The 16098-nt window shown below is 26.4% G+C and overlaps 1 protein-coding gene across 1 annotated transcript; it reads right to left on the bottom strand.

The window, feature by feature from the left end:
- Positions 1 to 447: 447 nt before the first annotated feature.
- Cp190 (centrosome-associated zinc finger protein CP190) lies at positions 448 to 15972 on the bottom strand. Its single transcript, XM_011504114.1, has 4 exons — positions 15761 to 15972; positions 10730 to 10866; positions 4804 to 5043; positions 448 to 2397 (listed from the first exon to the last, which is right to left on the bottom strand). Exons 1-4 carry the CDS (start codon positions 15926 to 15928, stop codon positions 501 to 503), a joined length of 2442 nt encoding a protein of 813 aa, XP_011502416.1. The 5' UTR covers positions 15929 to 15972; the 3' UTR covers positions 448 to 500.
- Positions 15973 to 16098: the final 126 nt, after the last annotated feature.

Below are 16098 nucleotides of genomic sequence, written 5' to 3'. Positions count from 1 at the left end.
TTATAATGCAATGATCATTATTAAAAATTTTAAAATGTATTTACATCAATTACATTACTACACAATTGAATTTACATAATTCTTTTAAATATTCATAAACATACAGAAATAATCGTAATATTTACAAGTCACATAGTAATATACAATTTATGTGTATCAATAAAATGCAAAAGATGTTTTAAATTAGATTGTATAAAATATCTAAATTTCATTACATAAAGAATGTAAATATTTAAAAACTTAGCTAAATATTGAAAATATATTTTATTTATTACGTAAAAAAAATTATAATTCACAATTTTTAATTTTGACATAAATCAAGAACTTCTTATATATTATGTCACACAAATAATTAATTTTCTTATATTATGAAGCAATACGATAAAAATAATAGTAGAAACTTATACAAAATAATTCATTAATTTAAAATAAAACCGTATTATTTATTTCTTCTAATTTACCATTTAAATATTTAATATTCTAGATAAATTAATTTTTTTTCAAATATTAGTAGAAGTCTCATATTCCAAAATTTCTGTTTCTTCTTCAACGTATTGAATTACTTCTTCTGTTGCAATTGAATTAGTTTTTATACTTTCAGAAGTTAAAATATGCTCAACACAACATAATTGTTTTTCCTCTTTATTAAAAACATGAGTTGTTTTAATTTTCTTATACTCTAATTCTTGTTTTACATCTTCTATATCTTCTAATTCCTCTACAACTTCAACAATTTCATCATTATTTTTCAAATACTTATAATTTTCATGTGTAGCATTTGTTTTCAATTTCCGGGAAGATTCAATGTTACTAGTATTTTGTATATAAACAACTAACTCTCCATCAGGATTTCTAACGACGATTTCATCATTTGTTGAAATATTTAGAGGATATTCATTTTTAAAACTCTGTCCCTGATAATTTTCATCGTTTATTAACATAACCATATGTTGATCTTCAAATTCAAAGTTTTTAATATATGTGGAATTTATTTGTGATTTTTCAAATTGTTTTTCATTAGCATCGGTTGATTGTAAAACATCTCCAACACCGAGTGAAGTTGCTATACCACTAGCTACATTACTAAGAGATTCGGCTTCAGATGATGGTTCTGAAAGAGTTGGTATATTCGAACAATCTTCAATTTTTTGTATATTTTTATGTTGACAATCGATATGAATTTTTAAGTTATTTATTTTTAAAAATTGTTTACCACAATACGTACAGTAATGTTTTTTTTTTTTATTCTTTAAGGAAGTTCCGTGGCCACTAGTTATTTCATGTAATGCTAATTCTGTTACATCAGTGAAATCTTTTTCACATTGCACGCATTTTATTGATTCAGTAGTAAATTTTTGTAAACTTAGTGTTGTTGGTCGATGTTTGTGACTAATTTGATGTTTTATTAGAAGGGACTCAGATAGTGCAATATATGAACATTCTTGACATTTCGGAAATGATGTATTTTTTATTCGAGACACATTATGTTTAGTATACATATGATACAACAAAATATTTCGTTTAGTTGCTTTATATCCACAATATTCGCAAATACGAGAATCAAACTTTTCTCCATGAACATCTTGCATATGCCGTCTGTACATGAAATAATTTGTATATTTTTCATCCAAGTTACATTTTATACATTTCCATGGACCAGTTTCATTATTGTCGGAATTGAAAGCATTAATACTTTTAGATGAATTTAACCTATCAGTAGTATTTATCATTAAAGAATCCGATTTTAAAACAAGGTAAGAAACCTTTGTTTTACTAGGCACAGAGCATTCAGAATTTTTTGATTCTTTTTGCATGATTTTTAATCGAATATTTTTATTATGTTGAACCAAATGAGGATATTTTTTTAAAACCTCACGTATAATTTTAGCATGATTATCGACAGAATCCACAGACGTAGTATTTGATGAAATGAAATCGTTTTCAGATTTTTTAACGTTTTCTTTTTCATCTAAATTAAATCGTACTTTTTTAATTGGAAAATTTTTAGTATTTTCGGAACTTGAATCAAATTCAGCTTGAGTCCAATCGTCATCAGAACTATCATTTCTTCGATTTTGTAATTTTATACAATTGTCATCGCCATTAAACGATAAAAACATTGTCGATATATTGTTATTTGAAAATCTAATATTTGTTTTATTTTCATCATTTGTTTTTTCTGGTGCTTGTGCAATAGGTTTTGTATTATAAGTTATATCATCAAATGAAGAAAAAACACCGAGTGTCAAGTCTTCCATTTCTGGAACATCAAAACGTGACGGACCGCAATTATTTTCAAATGAATATCGTCCACTTTCTGAATTATATGAAGGTAATGTATGCTTAGTGACTATCATTGTAGTTTCAGTATCAAGTTTTCGTTTCCAAACAGGTAATCTGTAAATAACATATACATACAAAACATTAGATATGTATTAAACTTAATGCAATATCTGTGTATATAATACAATATCATACATAATTAAATATAATGGATTATGGATTTTTTATTAAGACTTAAGGCAGATTTTGTCAGATGCATCTTATTTATCCAATTCAGTGGAAATGCTATAAATATAAGACTATTTGAAAATAAAAAAATTAATACATAGAGCACCGCATAACTATTTTAATTTAGTTGCTGACTTTTAAGGGATTTAGGAAAAATACTGATTTAAAAAAAAAAGAAAATTATAAAAATTTTTACGGAAAGAATTGAAACATACTTAATATATCTTACAATTAAAGCTATTTCTTATTTTATGAAGTTCATTGTAAGAAAAATTTTTAAAGAATTTATTTTTTTGTTATATTAGCATTTATGTATAAACAATATGTATAAAATTTAATAAGCTATTTAACTAAACCAACCTAAACAATTATTTTCAAAGTAAATTCTTACTAGCAAATTTTATATAAATGAAAAAAATATTAATTATAAATTTTTTTTTATTCAATTTTTGTACTTTAAAAGTATGTGTACAATTTTATATATACTGATAATTTACAAAACGGTATTTAAATTAATTGACATCTCATTATAATTAAAAAAATAGTTTGTCCTAACAATTCTTCCAAATTTACTTATTTAATAAGAATTTAATTTAATTAAGATCTAACATACGTAAACAAAAAGGTCAATTGCTATTTGAATAAATGAAAAGAATTGAAATAATAGTTGGGTAATATAAAAACAATTTTATAATCAAAATATATGGCATTAGATAAATATTTTAAAGAATACATATATATTAAAAAAAAAGACTATTTAACAATAAGCACATGTGAAAATATACTTTTAATTGTTTCACATAATGTAGTTTAGGATATATAACAAACATTCAACAAACAACAATTTATTTATTATTTTTAGTGTATTTATAATAGATTGAGAACATATATCCATTGCTACTTAAAAATGATAAAATAATATACTGAAACAAATTATAACATTTGTATGCTATTATACTGTAACCAAAACATACGTCGTAGTATGTCGTAATATACTTGGACAACTGAAAGAAGTAGTTGATGATTCATGATGATGAAAAAATTTTGATCAATATTTAGTTAAATAAAAAATTTAGTACATTATCAATGGTTCATTTGTATTATTTTCCTCAAGTTACGATAAAGTTCTTTTATTTTCTATAATTTCGATTACATTTTATAAAATTTTCTTATTTATAATATTGATTTTGTTAGAATTAATTTGATAATTAAGTATACCACTCTTAATAAAAAGTAATAGTAACAGCTAATGTTACCAATATTGCGTAAGTGTGAATGTTTGAATTCCTGAGAGACTGAATAATTCAAATTAACGCGTAGCATTGTTTCGTAAATTATGCATTAACTATTTAAATGAACAAATTAATTAATAATTGATAAATACCCCTGAATGAAAATTGAGCAAGAGTATATGTGACTGAATGATAAGGAAATTACGAGATCTCATATATCTCATACACATTTTCATCCACTGATTATTTTCATATTTATAATTTTTACACAGCAATGATAGAATTAATATATTAATAATCACACAATGATCATGGCCAAAAAAGTATTCGAAATGCTGAAAAGACAACTATATTTTGCATAGTCTACAAATGGTGGGGCATACTTCTGAATATAAAATTATTATATCACAAAAATTACATTTTCCTAATCCCTCAAAAAATACATACATTATGTTGTTTAATTTATACTCAGTATGAAGTAGTCTACAAGTATTTCTTAAATTACTCTTCTATAATTACAGTAAATATACAATTTTTTTAGAAATAATTTTTATTTTTAATATAAGACCCATCTGCTATTATTTTAATTAATGCTTTTTCATTGACTAGTTTTTATAATATCTAGAAAGGAAATTATTAATATAAATTGACGAACACTTTAGTGTACTTATTTTTTCTATATTATATCATGTATTTATTATATTATTAGTCAGCTGCTACTGCTTAATAAGTTTTATACCTACATAATTAAATCATGTATATATTTCATTAGTACAATTGTGAATTTCGAGTTTACCATCAATAATATTAGTCATTAAGTTTTCTTTACTACAAACATTAATTTTAAATACGAAAATATGTCTGGCAATTAATCATAACATAAACTTTCTTATTCCATAAAATAAAATGTATATTTTGCGTATTTTCTAACTTGTGACCGTAGAAATGACGACATTATTATTATATTTTATATTAAATATAAATTTAGAATAAATTTTGTTACTTTTTAAAATGTATAAATCGTAATATCAGTTTAAATCATTAAATTATATTTCCTTACTTTTTTCCCGGAAGAGATTGGGTAGGTGAAATTGTATTCAGTTTTCTATTTGGAATTAATTCCGAGACTGAAGTAGTTGATTTATTAAAATCTTTTTGTTCGGAATTATTTTCTAGAATATTATTAGTTATCTGTGTATCTAATAATTTTATAAGTACTGACATATTCATTTTTTGTGCTGTACGATATAACGCATTCTGCTCAGAACTCCAATATTCAAGTTGCCCAGTATACATAAAACTGAAATATAGAAAATACATCTAAATTAATCTAAATTAAAATAATTTAAATGTTAACATATTACACAATTACTTTAATATATATGCATATTTATTTTTATAAAGAAACGTAATGGTTTCCACGTAAAGATTCCAATTTGTTCCAGAATGTAAAAAATTTTCCAAGTCATTAGACATCTGGAAAATTAGCTATTAGAGATCCAAAAAATCAAATCGTTAAGCATCTGGCAAAAACATGTCATTCAATGCTGTGAAAAACAAGTAATAAAAATATAAGCAAAAAGCCACGTCGTTTGACATCCGAAAAAGGGATATTAAAGGCAACACTGCATGCATACTGTTGTCAAACCCAGCTACATGTGGCTCAGATAGTGAAGCGAGAACGCGCCAAAGAAGTCCCCCTCATGGTGGGGATGCAAGTAAGAAGCGCTCTGATTGGAGTCGCCAATAATGAAAGTATCAATTCGATTGGAGACGCTCAGAAAGAGGCATTCTAATTAAAAACGCCAAGGAGGCAATTTGTAAAATCCACGCGGTGGCTGAGAATGCTTTTAAGAAAGACGCCGGCAACTCCCAACAGCTTATTCTCACACGAAAATCCGGCAAGGCTTCTTCTCCAAAGGAACGCCAAAGAATAAGGATGTAGACATACACAGTAAAGGCCAATTAAGAGGCAAAGCCTAGTCATATTCAATTCATAACAAGTGTAAGATAAGTGCAAATCAAATCATACACTCGCCACAGTGCAAGAAAAGGAAAGGGAACGAGAAAACAGTGGTGCACAGAGCACAACATAATCATAACCTATAAGAAGTTGCTCGAGGAAAATTCAGCAAACATTACGAGGTATAGCCAGCAAAACACAAAACATAAACTACAATCTCTCGCATGAGGCAAAGTCTGCAGATATCATTAGCTGTCATCAAGAGCACAAAATCTGCAGTACTCACAAGGTAAAGTTCCATCCCTTATTAATGATAATAATACACAATATGCCTCACAAGAGAAAGAACTGTAAAGCAACCAAACGTACATGTTACGGATTGCAGCATTTTTAAGCGGAATAAAAGTGAGAGAGGTATGAGCGCGCGAACATTTGTTTTGTAAATCAATGGCTAACGGACTCGAAGAATGCTTCTAACCAAAAAACTCGAATATACGACTATAATTCCGAAAAGTAATAACATATGCACCCTACAAGGCTATGCCCTGTTGACGTCACGACAAATATCGGCATAGCAACAGCCACCGATGCGCTATCGGCGCAGCAAATTCGCACGAGAATATTTAAGGAGCTGCACTTGACTCTCTCGTCCTCTTACTAGTTGAATCAAGCAGTCATCAAGATCGGATCGCCGTCCTACAAGTCAACACCACTTACACAGAAATCACCTCCATACACACAGATTGTCTCCAACTAACACGTAAGTTATACACATTTAGCTTACTAATACCACACAGATCGACCTCACTGCACGTAAGTCACGCTATTACACATATTCTTACGTGCCATCAATGCACTGAGATGAGAGACTCCACACGTAAGCTGCGCTATTACACACCTTCTTACGAATCACTAACACACGGCTCTGTTAGTTAAGTAAGCAGCAATACCTAGACCACGGCATCATCAATTCTCCTCACCAGTGACGTCACACATCAACACCACCACGGCGGCATCAATTCTCCTCAACAGTGACGTCACGCACCAGCGCCCCACACAGGCCTCTCCAGCTTATCGGTAGCAGCATCAATTCTCCTCACCATTAACGTCATACCAGCACCACTCAGGCCTCTCCAGCTTATCGGTAGGGGCAACGGCGGCATCATCAGCGCATCCCCCACTACCACTACGAGTCCTAACCACGAGTAGGATAATTACGCGTCACATCAAGAATACACTTACAAGATTATTATCACTCATACTACTTGAAGAAACTCTCACTTATTCATTGTATCATTCATTCAATCTCACCTCAATAGACCACTGATTATTTATTATATCATTATATTCAATAAAAGTAAAATCAACTCATACAAAGGCAGTATTGAATTATTGCATTGTCCATTCCACTTGCCAGCAAGCCTCCCTTCATCATCTCAGGGAAGTCTTTAATCTGATCCCAGACAGTACACAATCTGCAAACGTATAAGGCGCAAGTTTAGTTCCTACAAGATAGACTTACGAAGATCCGTACGCGGCACTATCTGCAGACTAAGATGAAGTGCCACCAAGAGCTCACCTGCAGAGCCTACAAAGTAAGCAATAAGACAATAACAAGGTAAACTCAAGCTACTGCTATGTGCCACTACACAAGGAAGCGCGGGGGTTTACACCGTTTTTCTATGTGTATAACTCCACCGCCACGTGCATTACATATAGAGGACCAGAAGGTTACGATCTTCTACCTATATATGCAACGCACATTACCGCTGTGACAAAAGCAATACAACACTCAAAAAACGAAGATATTCAAACATCAACTAAAAATCATTATAATACAACTAATGCAATTATAATAAACTACAAATTAATATTAAATTAAACTACAAATAACTATTTATTATAGAATACATTCACTATCCTGTCAATTTGTCCACAATCCTTCGTCAACCATCTGGAAGTTTACACCTAACTTTAGATATTTGGCCCTCCTCGCCGGTACTCTATTTTTAGACATAATTCTATATTATATATGTTATAATAATAATAATAATAGATACTTATACAAAATATTTTAATAACAGGTGAACAAATCAAAAACTAATCAATATGTATGAATAAGTCTAATCATGTAAAAACAAATCAAGAACAGATGGTAAATTCTTGAAAATAAAACAATTTAGTACATATAGGTCTTATATTTTATAATTAAATAATAGAAATGTAATACTTAAATGTAATGTTAATTTTAATTAAAGCATAAATTGTAAAAGGATAAGTGGAAAAGATTCTAAAAAATATATAAGATACATTCAAATATTTAATATTGTATAAAATTAGGCATTTCCAAATTTATAAAGTATTAATGATAATTATTAAATTTTGAAAAGTAAGGTTTTTTTGGTTTTATTAAATATAATTTTATAATGTAAGAATTGACAGAACAGGGTAGAAAATCATTCTGAAAATACAATAATTGTATTGAATTATCTAATTAAATTAAGGTGCATAGGTGAGAATTATAATGAATTAAATGTAATTCCATCGGTGCAGCTGTGTATAAACAATTAGGAAGCAATATATTTAAACATTTTGCAAACACTAACAAATACCTAAAATGTTTAAATAAAAAAATATGAATTTATATACTTATTTCAAATATTATTATAATATTGATATATAATTATGCGCTCATTGAAAACAGACAAGTACTAATACTAATTTATGTTGAACATAAAAGAATAATTTAATCAAACATAATACTAATAATATAACAATAATCGATATTGAAATTGATATTATATAAAAAAATTAAAATCACTTCTGTTATCATTTTTATTGGCATTACTTTAGTATGTTATATTTGTACTTATCAATACTGAGTTCAGTATTATATACATATCTAAGAATAGATAATAAAAAAAATGAATTTATGAAACAAAAGATACATGAGTTTCGCAAAAGCTTGATAAAGTATAATATGCATATAAAAAATATTCATAAAATAAGTATACATATATTTACATTAAATAAAAAAACATGTAGGGAATATATACACATAATTTACAAACATAAAATAAAAAGCTAATTATTATTAATTTTATTATAATATACGATACCTGTCAGTAAGGAACATCTATAATATTATATAATAATTCAAGTAAAACACAGGGAAAATGTATAAAAATTGCATAACAATATACGTACAAATGCAAAATAGCTAAAGATTGAGAAAATGACGTGGACAAATATTAATAGAGTATATGAAATTTCTATTTGTATATATTTGAGAAATAATTTCTTTAGAATCAATTAATCCATTGATTAATAACAAATTGTACTCAAAGATATAATCAGAGACAGTGCAGTACTAACTAGCATGAAATTTTGGAATCATGATATACATTTAATATCGCTCCAATAAATTATGGTTACAAAGTGTTCCGAAGTTTCCTCTATGTTATGAGTTTTTTTCTCACTTTCGCGTAATGAACCATTAGCTAGCAATACGCATTCCTTAAAGCTGTATATTTTTATAATAAATCCACTACGTTATATATGGAAAAGAATTGTTCTTTATTTTTATTTTCACATGCTAAAACTTTACAATTTATTTTATCATCATTCAATTGATAGTAACATTGTATTTTTAAATTGAATTCTAATGAGTAAAATCAATACGATATATGACCAAAGTGTGTAAAACGTTGAAATACTGTTTTAACCATACAGACTACGTTGTACTATATATATATATAAGTAAAAAAAATAATAAAAGTAAATATAAAATTGATAGGAAACAAGAAACCAGTGAATCGGATAGCTAGAATGACGACTACAAATTGAAAAAAGATTGATATATCAGTAATTTGTTAGAAGAAATAATGAGCTAATTGTCTCGAATATGTTGAAGTAAAATACTAATATATACACGTGTGGCAAGAGTCGAAAAATGCTAAAGATGTTTAGTATGCAATGACTGACAGCTATTTTGGATAAAAAATTTCTAAAACGAACAAGTCAACAACGAAAGAAAGAATCAACGAATTTGAATAAAGCATAAATGATTTTTTAATAAAAGTGAATATTAATTTACTAATAAAAACTTTACTAACATACGAAGAGAAACTACACGCAATACAAATACAATATATAATTTTTAATAAATTAAATATCGATATTATTTGGAATATAATGCATGAAATTATAATATATTCCTCTGATAATAATTAAATTAGTAGAATAATATTTGAAGAGAATTACCATAAATAAATAGAAATATTAGAAAACTCTGGACAAAATACCTTTTAACAATAACTGTACAAATGCTAGTACATACTGTTAGTCAATTCTACAGTTTCTTTTAAAAATGTTTTTAGAAAGAATATCTATCACCATAAAATTAATTTTTAATTAACCATTATTAACAATTGCTTATTTGAGAATTAAAATTCATTCAATGCTTTGATTTCAACAGCAAATAATTTATTTTAGTGGTTTGATTGTATTTTCAGATAAAATAATATTGAATATAATTAATACGAAGTTTATATTAACATGCATAAAATATTCCATATTTATTTTAAAATACTATAAGATACAGTTACACAGAACTTTATAATTAGATGAGCTAATATTTATTTCAATATGAACGATATATTCATTATTTCAATATGTTTACTTTGCCTATTTTAAATTATTTGAATAAATTAATTTATGTACATGTATACATTGTCAATCAATATAATACAATTACTTTATTCATACGAGTATAAAAATAAAAATAAAATAGAGCTAATTATATTGTTAAAAATAAATACATTAAAAACTAATACTATATATTTATTTAGATTATTGAAAATTATAACATTTAGCTATTATTTATTGGATATATATAATAGCATATAAAAATATGACTTGAAAAAATGTCATTAAAATGATCCATTTTTTTTCAAATATAATGCAAATTGTAATTATACATTCTTTAAAATATTACACGTAAAATATTATTATACATAATTACCTTACAATAGATTTAACACATTCAAAAGGCATATCCGATGGCATAATAATAACGTCATTATTAGAATTATTCTTATTCTGTTCACGTTCAAGTTGAATAAAATAATCAGTACATGTAGTAACAACTAATCTATGCACCTAAATAATAAATATCAATTAAAATATTTAAAGACAAATTATAACTTTAAATATATGTTCATATAAATAGAAAGATTAAGAATTAATCATCAATTAAACCATAATAATAAAAATTCTACGATACATTTAGATATACTTTTCATTAAGCATTTTTTATTTTAATAAATAATAAAATTATATATTTTTTTCACTACCAAGTACTATCGTACATTGCAATTGAACATATATTTATATTTTAGCTTTTCCTTACTCTTTTCAAACAATTTTTTCTATAGGATAAATACAAGAGAAAGAAGTTAAAATTATCTGTTCGTGTTATGAAGAGTAAAATAAATTAACATGTCGGGATAATGGCTATGGAATGATACAATATGTTCTCATTAATGCATTTTATATTATTTATTAAAATATATATGAAAATTGTGATTAATTTTAATTTTACTATTAATTTAATTTATACATAAAAAATTACATTGACAAAATTCAAACTAATTTATTACTTAATCAAGTTCACTTCCGCATTTGAAACATATTGTCGAAAATTCTTTTTAATATTACATTAAATATTACAATAAATAATGGACTAATTGCATGATTTTTTATTTTTTATTAAAATCATTTTTTGCAATAGTTATTTTGAATTTTTCAATGACTAGATAAATTTATATAATATATTACATATAAGACGTATATGTACGGAATTCAAGTCACCCAGTGGTCGAAAGACCAAGATGATTGGATTAGACAATATCCACCATTTTACGGGTGGAACAGTGTGAATAACTGAGAGGTTAATGCTGTTGAAAGGTTAATTCAGTAATCAACATATTTTTCGTGCTATTTATTGAGTTTTTAATTACAAACACACAATTATGATTCTACGGTGGTCGTGAGAATCGTTGATACTTTACCGCTCCTTAGTGGTTTTTTATGTGGAAATAATCGAGGTTGGAAGTTGTAAATCTCCAGATCCTCTTCGTGTATTGCGCTTGATGAAAATTACTATACTGAGAGATGTAAGGGCGTAAATCCTTGGCACTCTTTGTATAGTGCCACGTATGGTACTTTAGGTACGAATCTCGTCTTGATGACAAATATAATGATACCTCACACAAATACCTCAGTGTATCATGGCAGTATTATGGCCCTTTTCGAGATGCGTAGGCGTTGTCTCCTCAATTCGGAGTACAACACCGATTACAATGACATCTTACAGAAGATGCAGCGTCTCGTCCGGAGAACAGCTCCGTTTACAGATGGTGCAGCACCTCATCCGGAGAATAGATTTGAAGAACAGTAACGCGAGAGTGGTGACCTCTTGCAGTTCAGCGTGTCTCCTCTTAGTTGACTCAAGCAAAAATACACGAGCTTCGACGTGTGCTTGCTTTAAATATTCGAGCGAGTTTCATTATCTGGCTACAATGCCTAGGTGTTGCTGTACCGAAAATTCTTGCGTGACATATGCGAGTCCAAGCTCTAGAACAATCGAGAATTGTAAGGAAGCAAGCTTTAGAAAGTTGGAAAATTCTACGGTAGTTGCTATGCAGAAAATAGATAAACATTACAAAACGTTCGCCAACAAAGACTTTAGATAGATTGAAAAATTTCGAAGTCAATGTTTATGATTTCGTGAGCTAGAATGATTCCAAATTTCGGAGAATTAATTTTCTTGGAAAGTCCTCCAATTCTGAACACGTATACATATATAAGTTAATATGCATAAAAATCGTGAAAATATTTTTATATATTTACATTTAGACAGTTATTTATGACATGTATCAAATCTTAAATCAAACATTAGATTTTGTAAAAAATATGACTTGTAATATAAAAACTATTATATTAGTAAAAATATTTAAAGTATTTATAAAATAATTCAAACGATTGCTATGAAATGGTTATATGCTACAATATCATTTAGTCACAGAATTGAAACATGAAATAAAGGAGAGAAAAACCTTAAAAATTGCAAAGAATAAAATTTTATTCATTTCTTGTCTTTAATGCATATAACTTATTCTTAGCTCTTTACAAGAAATTGAATTTATTTAATTATATATATTATACTCGTTGAAGATTATTTATTGCTATATGTTATTGTCAGTAGTTCAGTAGGGGCTTTGAATTTTTACAAAAATCAATTTAGCTATTTAATTCTACAAATATATTTTTGAAAACAGCAGTTTTGTCATTTATTAAAGTGTATGAGTTCTTGCAAATCGCAATATTAATTTTACAGATAAATATTGGGTAACCATGATGGTATTTATTATCTTTCTTAAAAATTTAATAAAATTTTACGTACATGGTAGTTTTTTCACCTTATAAGAGGTAAAAAATTTGTTGATGTTATGTAATTATTTAATAACAATTTTAATTATATTAAACTGAAAAATAATCTCTAAAATGTGCAATTTATATTTAAAATCTTTTTTATAAGACATTTCATATTAATATTTGTTTATTATAATAAAAGTATATAAATGTATACAGTGTATTTTAAAATAAAATTTTTTTTATTATTCGTAATTTATATCATTTTTAAGTATTAGGATCCGCAGAATATTTTATAAAATATATTTTGATGTCAATTACATGTACAAAGTATTTTATTTAATTATTTAACCTTTTTCGTATACAGCGTGTTGAATTATTTCGAAGTAGAAAAAGAAATCTTATAAATAAATCTTATAAAATATATCTTTGAAAATTTTATTTTCTAAGTCATAAGGTGGCGAATTTTTGTAGCTTTAATACTAATATGTTTCTTGTAATCCTAGATTTTACTTTTCTAATATCTAATTAACGAAGAATTTATAATCTTTCTACGAGCGCTATTGGGTTAAATCATCTATCCGAATTTCTTATTGTAATAAGTTTTCATCGATTTGTTATAAATTCGTAATATATCTGGAATAATTCATACTGTACAAAATGTGTTCACCGTTCCGGTTTGTTTTACCAAGGCTCGTTCAAAGGATACAAATTGATACCGTTGACAACTCAGAGACCACGGGTATTGTGTGGTAGCGATGAATGGTCACAAGTGGAAGGGATAGTATAATAATACAATATAAATATGACTGATGTATATGCTGTTTATACTGTTATTTATTGATGACAAGATTGGCTAGTATTACTATTAATTATTGAAATAACTCTTGGGGTGGATTAATGTTTCCGGTGGCAACTATTGCTAGATGGTTGCGAGCAAGAAAGTTTTTAATTCTAAACACAAATTTGACGCTGCTGTTTTGCCAGATGTTATATTGCATTGAAAAAGGGCCTCGCAATCTCGAACACATACCAAAATTTATTCCAAAATATTTAAACGTATCAATTATCTTCATGCAATATGTTTCAAAATTAATTATATATAAAATCTCTGCAGTACACATTTATACAATTTATAGCATTCATTAAAGGCATACAATGACGGTTAAATTTAAAAACTTTATTTTCGTTTTTTCAATTTATTCTTGAATTATCATTTGTCGGAATTTTTTGATTATAGTTTCACAATTTATTTATTTCAGTTTTCAGATAAATGATTTGTCATGGCTTAAAATAATCAAGTTCAGAACCCCAACATGAAGACATGTTGTTTATAAACAATGAGTTAGAAGTTTCAGAAACAAAACTTGATTATTCCAAGAAAATTTATGTCAGTAGATGCTATGAAAGCTGTCCTTATATCAATCAGATCATAAATGTATATTTTTGAATCACATTTATTTAACACTATATTGTTTCAATAAAAACAGTTTATTTGTTTAAATATTCTGCTTTATTTTAAAAGATAATGTACTAATATATTTAAATTATACATTTAATGTTTTGTTGAATGGAGTTGAAATAGTTTATACAGCTAGTATTAATGTAACTCCTGTGCAAAATATACACGTATCACATCATGATTTGCTATAGTAAGTAGTAAGACTTGTAGTAGTAGCACAAGGTGTGTATGTGTTGTAATAGTAAGACAAGGCCAAAATAATTATGTTAGGTGTAAGTGAAAAAAGCACAAATTAAAAAATGTATTATTTTTTTTTCAAGAAAAAAAACTCGATTTTATGATAAAACAATATCCATTATATACTTATTACAATTTCTTATTTTCTTGGAATCATAAAAGTGTGTATTAATAAAACATATTTCAGCAACTATAACCATCAACATCTTGAGACTATATTAAAATAATACTATTTAAATAAAGGAATTATAATTATCTTTCTATACTTACCTGAATTTTGCTTTAAATACTACATTCAGATTATAAGTAATTATAAAAATTACTTCCTCTATATTTTGTCATTACACAAGTCAGCTGATATAATTATGGATATTTCATTTTCACGTTATGTTAATGATTAATATCAGTCAATTCATAATTTTTTGTCTTTATAATTCTTTAAATAAATTAATTTTTATTTCGAGTTACAATTTATATATACTTCGAAAAAGAGTCTAATATCTTTCAATACCATCATCACGTATTAGTGATTTTCATTAGAACGAAATTTTCATCCCAGCAAATTAAAAAAAATAAAATTTAATATATTTTTTTAAATTATAATGATAATACGGAAAACCAATATGTCACAATGTGGTTTTAAATATTTTGTTGAAAGTACAGATAACATCTATACAGGTAGAAAACAAATAAAAAAAATTTTAAACAAGCATAGCATAGGATTGTCTAATTCTTTTCATTAATATTTTTCACTTGATAAAAAATAATTTAAAAAATAAATGACTCTATGCAATCAAAATTCATGAAAAATTAAAAAATTTTAATAATCAGAAATTCATTTTTCTTATTTTAATAATCAGAAATTCAGATTTTCATGAAATATAAAATTTTTAATATATGTAAATTATGGTTTGTATTTACCTTCAATACATTATTGCTTGAATGAAACTTGATATTCAAATCTAATAATTCTTCATTGAAATATAACTGTAATAATCGTTGTAAAAAGAATGTACCCCAATTGTCAACTTTCACCTGTTTTAATCCTTGAGTAGGTAATAGTTTTTCGTGCTTCAACATTGACTGCATTACTTTAATAAATTTTTAGATAATCTGAATAAAAATTAATAAAATATAATTAAACAGAAAATTACATTTAAAACATACCGATATATTTGTGTATTGATACTAACGTATTATTCTGAATATAAATTATTTTGTCATTTATTCTCAAACAATATATAACTTTATATAAATAA

The sequence above is a fragment of the Ceratosolen solmsi genome, unplaced genomic scaffold (genome assembly GCF_000503995.2).
Source record: "Ceratosolen solmsi marchali unplaced genomic scaffold, CerSol_1.0 scaffold19, whole genome shotgun sequence".
NCBI classification, from domain to species: domain Eukaryota; kingdom Metazoa; phylum Arthropoda; class Insecta; order Hymenoptera; family Agaonidae; genus Ceratosolen; species Ceratosolen solmsi.
This window is presented reverse-complemented; position numbering and strand designations above follow the sequence as displayed.

Excerpts from the sequence above, each read along its gene's own strand:
- Cp190 (XM_011504114.1), bottom strand. The coding sequence starts at position 15,928 with ATGCAGTCAATGTTGAAGCACGAAAAACTATTACCTACTCAAGGATTA. Across the intron at positions 5,044-10,729 it reads TGTGTTAAATCTATTGTAAG|TTTTATGTATACTGGGCAAC; the intron begins GTAATTATGTAT and ends TCTATATTTCAG. Across the intron at positions 2,398-4,803 it reads CAATCTCTTCCGGGAAAAAA|ATTACCTGTTTGGAAACGAA; the intron begins GTAAGGAAATAT and ends TGTTATTTACAG.